The following is a 9,776-nucleotide window of genomic DNA, read 5'->3' on the forward strand; positions in this document are numbered from 1 at the left end:
CACCAGGTGCTTCCCAACTTTGACAGAACCAACCAGCTCAGAGATTGAAAACTTTAAAATAACCTTGGCCCCCAATTAAAGAACTTCACTGTCCAATTTCCTTTTCCTAAATCCACTCCCATCTGGAGCTGCTCTGTTTGTTTGAACAGAATGAGCACAGCTTTCTCTGGTTGAATTTCTAAGCCATCCCTTCTTCTAGTTGAATAATACTCTTCAATGCCTTCTGCGATCTTCCGCCTGTGTCTTTCTCATCCAAGTTTGCCTGTGTCTTATGCATAGAAGTATGTGCATGTCATTTTTGATTCCTTGGTCAAAACAATCTAATGTGTCTTTTGGTGTAACAAGCCTTTAAATAATGCTGCTCCCAGCATGCTTAAAAGCGATGCTAGATCGCAGTCTAAGAACTGCATGAGAGAACTCAGTACTGCCGTCTTGTTCTTGAGAGGTGCATGGTCTGGATTCCTTACCAACAGACTGCTTTCTTTTGACACTTCTCATGCCAAGCATGTGTTGCTATCTGCTGATGTCTGTTCCAAAGTGTCAGAACCTTCTTCCCGTTCATCATCTCGTACAGATCTTGGTGCATGTGATAAATATTCAGAACACTAAAGTGTTAACATGTCTATCTCGCCAGAAAGCAGACAGCATGTCAACGGATTGTTTCTCTGGGTTAGAAGGGTTAGAAGTGATGGGAGAAAACTATCCCTTCTTGCATGAAACATTGAACACATGCTAGCTAGCATCCACTCTCTGAGTTTTTTCCTTGTAGTGCACATTTCAGTTTAGTTTTATCCTCTAGGAGTTAAATGTAAAACTGATCCCAAACACCTATGTCTCGCCCCGCGTAGTGAATGTTTTCCCAAGGCCGAATTTTATCTAATAGCATAAAAAGAATACCAGCACATATCCTTTGTATTAACATTAAATACTGCACATTTGCACAGTATAACTTGATGTTCTAAAGTCTTTGAGGTTAAATAAGACTTAGGTCAGAGATAGAATGTAGCTATACTTGACAGCATAAGCGTGGCACGTGGGAAGTTGTTTCTTTAACAAAATATAGAGAAAAAGCAGAATTCCACTGGGAAGATTTTATCATTTTTGTGGCTAAAGAAATTTACTCACACTGTAGCTAAAGCTACAGCATCATTAGCTTTGCCAACTAATTAGTAAGCCTAAAATTCCAAGTAATTATATGTAGCTATATTCTGTATTTATTTTTCTTTTTAGATACAGGGTCATGAAACTTGTATCTTGCAGCTTGGACTCAGAATGATGTTCCTGTCTCAGTCTCCCGAGCACTGGGAATACAGGCATGTGCCACCATGCCCAGTTTCAGGGTGGAACAGTGCGCTCAGGATTCTAGGTTAGCATAGCATGCAACATCGGGGATCAAACCTGGGCCCTTGCACTTGCCAAGCAGGCGCTTATGCCGCCAAGGATAGCTATATTCTATCTCTGACCTAAGTCTTATTTAACCTCAGAGACTTTAGAACATCAAGATATACTGTGCAAATGTGCAGTTAAAATTTGTCCAGATGGGACTCTTCTTTCTTCCAAATACTATAGCGGAAGTAAAGCCACTCCCAAGTTGTAGAGAAAAATAGCCTGCCTCTTGGCAACACTAACTTCAGTTTCAAATTCCTCAGTCCTCCAAGACTGTTGCATCTCTCTAACATATAGTCTGGGTTGAACTTTTTTAGTATTAACAATAAATGAATGAGCCCTGAGAAGACCAGCTTCATACACACCCCAGTTGAAGAAAGCATAAGGCCCCCTAAATGAGTTGTCCAGACTCTAAGGAGCAAGAAAAACTTTTCCTCCATCTTTCCAAATCAATTAATAAGTAAATTTCCTAACTAAAAACACCTCTGGCTTCCGCATCCACCAAAACTTTTTAAATAGAAGCCATTTTCATCTTTTTAGTATTTAGGGTGGGATGTACAATTTTCTATTGTATATTTCTAAAGGCCATTGGAGAATTTCTCATATGTGGATACAGTCTTTAATTTGTACAAAATCCAAACAGATTTTTAAAAAGTAAGAAAAAGCTAAAGGATATTTTCTAAAGCATGTTCAGTGGAATGCTAGTTCCTGGACATGTTCAAAGGATATTCTGGGACAGAGTGTCATTGATCAGTAAATTCATGAAATGTTGGGCTAAACAAAATTAAATAGATTTTTCCACAGAAGAAGTTCATGAGAGCCTTTAACAGTAAACATGCTCTGAGAGTCTCTATGGTGAGGAAACTGTCTTTTCCCGGGACATCTCACAGGGCTATTTCTCCCTTACAAACTTCAGAAAATGGAATCCTACCTATTACTCTAATGGTGTGTTCATTTTTCTTCATTAGGATATGGTCCTGCCCATTCCTTAAAAACACACCAACCCCTACTTGCATAAAAAGTAACATATTCTGTTATGATCAATGCTGGTACTGACATGACCTGATGTCTTATCTTCTCCACAGCTATTTGGAAATAATGTATTCTATTCTATGGGCACATTCTGGACAAATCTGCTTCGTCTAATAACGTCTCTCTCTTTCTCTCTGTCCGTGTCCCTCCCCCCACCCAGAATCAGAGCCAGAGCTGGGCCCGCTAATCATTAGCAATGTTACTCCTGACAGCTTCACCTTGTCGTGGACCCCTGGAGCTGGGCTCTATGAAAACATTGTTATCAATGTGAGCGACACTCGCTCGCTGCTGCGGGAATCCCAGCGGCTCTCAGTCCCAGGAGACGCACAGCAAGCTCACATCACAGGCCTGCTGGACAACACTGGCTACGACGTCAGTGTGGCAGGGACCACCTGGGCCGGGGAGCCCAGAAGGCCCCTCACTGCCTTTGTCACTACAGGTATTCTAAGGTTCTCATTGTTCAGAATCCTGGGCCAGGGAAGGGGGGAAGGAGCCAGACAATGTGCAGGAAAATTTGAGCCAGTGTATAGTCTTCACTCCAAAAGCAAACTTCTCTACTTTTATCTTTAGCTAAACAATGCAATTGTCTGTATTTATGAGGTACAGAGTGACACTGAAATATAGGTATACTCTAGGTACATAAGTTTATCTTCTTAGATTCCCCGTATAAGATCATGCAGTGCTTTTCTTCCTTCGCCCAGTTTACGTTGGGCAATGTGGCATAATGTGCTCCAGTTTCATTCACAGATGACAGGGTGGCTCTCTCCTAAGGCCATCTGGCATCCCACAGTGCACATTTACTGACATTTCTTATTGTTCATCCATTGATGGACATTTAGGGGGCTGTGTAACATTCATAATATCCATACCCCAGCAAGGTGAGCTTCTGAGGAACAGAGCGGCTACTCCTCACAGCCAATTTAAAAAGTAGATACAGTGTTTCCAACAGGTGCATAAAGCTTTCAGGGAGTTTTTTGTTTGTTTGTGGTTTTTGCTTTGGTTTTTGTTTTTTGGGCCAGGTTTTATAAACTACCTTATGCTCAACTTGCAGATTCAGGCTAACGAGTGAATTCTAAGTTAGTAGAGGCCCAGGCCAAGTATTTTGTCCATAAATCATACCAAGTAAGAGTAGTTCATAAGCTTCCTACCCCAGAAATATAATAACATTTTTCTTTAAAAAATATTCTTCAATTTTAAAGTATAAAAGATAGAGATTGGTAAAAGTTCAACCTAGGATGGCCTATAAATTCTAAGATCAATTAAATCTTATTCAATCACGGAACTTGACTTCTAACTTCTCCTTGAATTATGTAATGAAATGGTTGCCTCTTCTAAGTCTATCATGAAGACAGGGAAATGATGTCAATTTTCTAAAATCTGCATTTTGAAAAACCTTTCAAAACTATTTTGAAGTCTCTTGTCCTCCACTACTGGTAACTTTCAAGAGACAGACTTGGCCATCTGACTTCCCCATTAAATAAGACTTTTCCAGGGTCTCAATTGCTATCAGATATATCAATAAGTGTGATTAAATATTTATGTGGGAGCAGCGCGGTATCTGGAAGAGCGAGGATTGTTGAGAGTGAGCCTCTCCACATCTTCTTGGCAAGTTCCTCCCTTTTTGGATCGCCACTTCCCTTGTGAATGGAACATGGACACTCCCAAGTGTCTCTGGCACCTCGTCGCAGAGCTCAAGCCAATCTGATGAAATATACCTGCCTGGCACCCGGTGACTATTTTATAGATGCTCCAGCCTTTCTGGTGCCTGCCAGTAATATGAAGAAAGTGGCACTGGTAAATGTAGCCAACAAGCTAAGTGTTGTTCTGCCACGGAACACCTGCCTCACGTGCAAAAGGCCTTCGCTTCTATCTCCAGTTCTGCAAACAAACAAGTAACAAGCTTAGATGCAAAAAAACAGGGCAATGCAACCACAATGTCCTTATTATTTGTAAGAGATCATGGGCTATATCTTAACAAGAGATTCAAAAGCACTTATTGTTTTTTCCTGCCCAGTTACCTAGTGGGAGTGGAAGCATTTAATCAGCCGTCATTATAATTTCTTAAACATGCTGGGAGGAGCAGCTATGGGGTGAATGCTTCAATGCCTCCAAGGAGAGGCCTAGCCACAGCCTCGTCAGGCCCTTACTTGTCGCTTCCTGCAGGACCTCCCACAGAACAGACAGAAGAAGGGGAAGCTGAGGTCTCAGGAATCCTAGATCCAGTTACCGTATTGTCTCGGCTAATCCGGGGTGTGAAAAGCCTGTGCTTTGAAAGCATTTTATTGAAAAAACAAAATGAACAGGCGGAACTTGCAAAAACAAATGCTTGACAGATGAGCCTGAGAGCCCTCATTTTTTGTTGGAATTGGCTGCTTTGGTGGCATGGAGATGCAGAGGCCAGTTATCAAAGAGAGACCCGCCTACCTAAAAAAAAATCACGCAACAGAACTTGAGACCCTTTTCTGACACACCAACAAGACTTTGACACAGTATATTTGATTTCACTTTTGTCTTTGATAGAGTCGTGATACTTGGGAATTTTTACATGAAAAAAAATGCCTGAAAATAAACACCAAGTGCTTCAAAATAACTGCAGGAAGTCCACGCCACAGCAAAACTCAAGTTTCTGGTTAGGGAATGAGGGCATTTGTCTCCTTATTCATTTATTCATCCAATCACCAAACTCTTCCTTTTGAATCTTTTTTGTTGTTACATCCCATGAATTAGTCCACGGGCATTAGTGCAAAGTCATTTAGTCTTCGAAAGTTTCCACAGCACCAAAACAAAAAAAAAGCTCTAAACTAGATGCCACTGAAGCAGCCTTCCCTCTCCAATAAAAAATAAACACAGTGAGCACCTTGAGTGCTGTTTCACTACAGAGGAGGTGCTGGGCCCTCTCCACTAATGCTGCCTACGTCTCTGGGCTTGGGCACTGAGGGGATTTACTAATTAAACATTGATTCAGGATATGGAAAGAGTATCTAACTCAGAGTCAAAAATACCCTCAGCCAGCTGGTAGATGTGTGATCTTTGAGAAGTTGGATTATAGAGGTCAGGGACCAGGTGGGTGGCAATGTCTACCTTGTAGCATTGTCATGACTGTTGCATAGGACTGTGACTCTGAGGCCTCCCCAGTTGAGCAGTATTGATGAAAATGGAGCTGACACAAGCATGTTCCTTTTGGGGCTCCTCATGTGTAGAAGGGCCCCTATGAAGTCTGTGCTTGAGACACAGACATGTGTGATGAATGAGTGCATAAATGGTGATGGCAGACGTCCTTGCTTTCTAACATTATCCAGGAAAATAATCTGCAACAAATGAGCAAATCTTAAAGTTCTTTATTGGGCCCTAAACATAAATTGTTAATTTTGAAAAGTTTAAGAAAAAAAAAATCTTACTGTCTCCTCTGGCCTTTGCTAGTGAGGATGTGTTACTAATTGGCCTGAGGGAATTGGTTCAGAATGTGAAGGAGAGGTGAGATACAAAGCATGACCAAAGGACAGTATCCTTGCAAAAATGCAAAGACAATTTTTTTCAAAACCAGAAGTAGATAGAGGTATCCAAACCCAACACAAAGCATCCTTTTTGTATAGAGAGAGATATGTGGATTCTGCAATCAGACTCAGCTAAGCACTTTGATCCATCAAACACTAGCCTGGGACTTTGGCCAAGTCAGCAACGTTTTTGAAACTCAATTTTCCCATCTGTAAAATGGTAATAACATCTATTGCATAGTGTTGCTAAGAGAAGTATGCTAGATATAGTATCTGGCATCTAATAAACTCTTACTAAATAAGTTTCATTCTCTGGGCATTAAACACATGCAGTGACTCATTGGGAATCCAATAAATCTTGGAAACGTTAAAGCCAGTGCTGCTAACCTGAGTTATTCTCACCTTCCCTTCTTTCAGAGGCCTTGCCCCTTCTGGAAAACCTAACCATTTCCGACATTAATCCCTACGGGTTCACAGTTTCCTGGATGGCATCGGAGAATGCCTTTGACAGCTTTCTAGTAGCAGTGGTGGATTCTGGGAAGCTGTTGGATCCCCAGGCATTCACACTTTCAGGAACCCAGAGGAAGCTGGAACTTAGAGGGCTCATAACCGGCATCGGCTATGAGGTTATGGTCTCTGGCCTCACCCAGGGGCGCCAAAGCAGGCCCTTGAGGGCTGAGGTCATCACAGGTACTTCCATTCAAATGAGCCATTCTCACTTCTCCGGTCCCCTTCCATTTGGTCTGTCTCCAGGATCTTCATGATTTTAACATTTTTGTCCATCTTCCCTGCTTTCTCCATGGATGTGACCTGCTCTTTCATGTTCTCCCCATAGTCCCCTTGTCTTATTGTATCTAACAATCACTTCCCACTCCCACCCCCAGAAATGAGAAGGTCGAAATGTTCCCACTTGGTGCCCCACACTGTTTGGCCCATGTCTTGTCCATGGTTCCTGTGCCCACATCTTGTCCGTGGCTCCTGTGCCCACATCTTGTCCGTGGCGCCTGTGTACGCCGCCTTCCCTTGCATTCATCCTAGCTGATCCTAGCTGTTTCAGCCTTCTCAGAAGAAATATACCAATGAGTATATTTTGAAAATCTATCTAAATCTTTTACCATCTCAGTCTTAAGTGTGATCATAACAAACTTACCCAGTAGCCTTGCTATTGGTACTTTTTGAACTGGCAAACAGAAATAGCAGAGAGAATCTACAACACAGACTAAATCCATCATTTTCTGAAAACTAATAATACAACATTAACCACTTTAATAGCCTAAAATCTGTGTTTCCCAAAGGCTTTCTGAAGATCAGTAACATTTATCAAAGATCCCACTTGGTGAAGAAGTTCCTCATTCAAATAAGTTTGAAATCTCAAGTTAAACAGGATCTTTGACATCTTCTTGTGCATTGTGTATTTCCGAGAGGGCATTATTTCACAAACTTATTTGACAATGAATAGCTTTTAAGGAAGAGATCTTCCTTTGCTTTGAGCACACTTTGGGAAACTCAGCTCCAAATTACGTTCACCTTGAGTTTTGTCTAATTAAGGCAATGCAAGATGAACCCCTGGACCCAGAGTATGCAACTCAAGAGGATCCAAGCCTCGCTTACACCACCTGAACCCTTATATATTGGTTAAAATGGCATAAAAAGAAAGGTACATGAGAAAGGAAATCCAGAGTAGGAGCCTTCTTCAGTGAATCAGCTCCAAGAACAAAGCAGAAAGACCATAATATTTTAAAAGCCATTTTGCTGGGGCTCCAGGGAAGGATAATTGGTGGAGTCATCACAGGCATTCTATACATCATTACTGCTGGTTTATTTGTCTTTACAAAAAGAAAAGGAAAAGGTCTTGCAGCAGATGGGCACTAAGCCACTGGAAGACAGAGAGCTAATGTAAACAGGTTCCTGGCTTTGAGCTGCTTTAATAATGCATGGGAGGGGCCAATGTTCATTCCAGATGTGGATTTATAGAATTGCTTTTAGACAAAACTCACAGATACAAGCAGAATTTTTGGCTTGTACTGAACGTACCAACTGCACCCCTCCCCTCCCCCAGCCCTACTTGTTAACGCTGAATGATTTTATTTCTGTATCTTAGGACACTTCCGTCTGCGAAACCTGGGGCATCACTGAAAATTGGAAAGGAGACTTCACAGGCTGCTCAATGACGTTCTCTTTCCCTCTTCTACCATTTTCTCTCCCTCTAGAAGCTGAACCGGAAGTTGACAACCTTCTGGTTTCAGACGCTACCCCAGACAGTTTCCGTCTGTCCTGGACAGCTGATGAAGGAATGTTCGACAATTTTGTCCTCAAAATCAGAGATACCAAAAAGCAGTTTGAACCGCAAGAAATAATCCTCCCTTCCCCTGAGCGTACCAGGGACATAACAAATCTCAGAGAGGCCACGGAATACGAAATCGAACTCTATGGAATACGCAATGGAAGGCGCTCCCAGCCAGTCAGTACCGTAGCAACAACAGGTACTATAAACAAACAGGAGAGGACAGAGAAGTGTCCTGCCTGTGGCAGTTACTGCAGGACCCGGTAATCACGGGCGCTTTAGACACACACAGGCTTGCACTACAGACGCTGCCTCCTCCAACTGCAGACCAGGTTACCTTGGACAAGGTGCTAAATCTTTGCACAAAAGAGAATGGTGCCATTTACCTAGCAAGGTTGCCGGGGTTCACTGAGATACCCCCCCCCGAAGCCCGTAGCAGAGGCTCTGGCACCTGGCCAGGGCTCCGCAAGTAAGAGCTGGCCACGTGCTCTCTACCGCATCATGTTCCTCACAAATGTCACATCATTTTTCAAATTCCTAAGACACTTCTTCTTACCTATTATTTGATAGTATTTTGCCCAGGGATACAGGTTCTGGGTTCTTTAGAGAGACTTTTGGGTTCCCCTACATGAAGGGCTGTGAAGTTGCACCTGTATCTTTAAGGATTAATATTTATAGACTGTTGTGTGTGAATAAATCACATCGAGATCAGCAAGGAAGAACAAGCAAGCTGGCCGGGCTGGCAGGATTCTCCTTACCTCTCCTAGAGCCCTCGGGCCACCCTAAAGGGCATCTGCACTGAGAAATGAGACCTTGTCTGTCTGAGCTAAGCCTAGAAGGGAAAGAAGGTGGTTAGTAACGTGCCTCTTAATATCCAGGCTAATGTGACTCATAGGAGAGAAAAAAACGACCTGCAAAAGATGGGTAAATACTTTCAGGAAAAAGAAGGATACAGACACAGCACCCTTGGGGACAGCTGTTTTAAAGAGAAACTGGGGGGGGGCGGGGGGCGAAATCACAGAAGAGACCTGGAAAGTTCTTCAGATTGGCCTTTTCTGTTTGATGCTCCGAAAGGTGGTATAATTTGCCCAGGATCATACAGATAGGTTGGGAGTAGAAGCCAGAAGAGCAGATATTTTATCCCTGCTAAGTCTAAGCAGAGAGGACAGACAGCCAATGCCTGCACACTTGTGCCATCTGGGGCAGACAGGAAGCCTCAGTAGTTAGCCAAACCCCCTTAGTCTCTGGGTAAAGATGCTTTTATTATGTTAAGTTTCAAGACCTAATAAGCTCCAAGAAACAAAGCACAGAACTTGTAACCACCATTTGTAGACATGGAGAAAATGCTGGGTCCAGGCAGCAACATATTGAGGAGAAAAACCCTGCCCCTTAGGCTCACGGCCACCCCACTCCAGGCTGCAAGGCTGAGCCTCCTCCTCCTGTGGCTGCCCATGAAACAGCACCAGATCAGAGGCAGAGCCTGATTTTGACCTCACTTTGTAAATATGGCTCTTTAAAGTTTGCTTCTGATCTCTAATGTTGTTTCACTGATTTATTTTTTTTCTCTAGAAACGCTCCAG

The 9,776-nt window shown here is 42.7% G+C and overlaps 1 protein-coding gene across 6 annotated transcripts in view; it reads left to right on the forward strand.

The window, feature by feature from the left end:
- The window catches only part of Tnc (tenascin C), a 91,868-nt gene that overhangs the window by 57,722 nt on the left and 24,370 nt on the right, over positions 1-9,776 (forward strand). For 3 of the 6 annotated variants that reach the window (XM_023723281.1, XM_023723283.1, XM_023723282.1), the window contains 3 exons: positions 2,579-2,857; positions 6,330-6,602; positions 8,123-8,395. In XM_023723281.1, coding sequence (XP_023579049.1) covers positions 2,579-2,857; positions 6,330-6,602; positions 8,123-8,395 — 825 coding nt within the window. The remainder of the gene's footprint in view (positions 1-2,578; positions 2,858-6,329; positions 6,603-8,122; positions 8,396-9,776) is intronic. The other 3 variants (XM_023723284.1, XM_023723285.1, XM_004638464.3) reach the window with 2 other exon arrangements.

Source organism: Octodon degus, unplaced genomic scaffold (genome assembly GCF_000260255.1).
Source record: "Octodon degus isolate 3935 unplaced genomic scaffold, OctDeg1.0 scaffold00098, whole genome shotgun sequence".
Lineage (NCBI taxonomy): Eukaryota > Metazoa > Chordata > Mammalia > Rodentia > Octodontidae > Octodon > Octodon degus.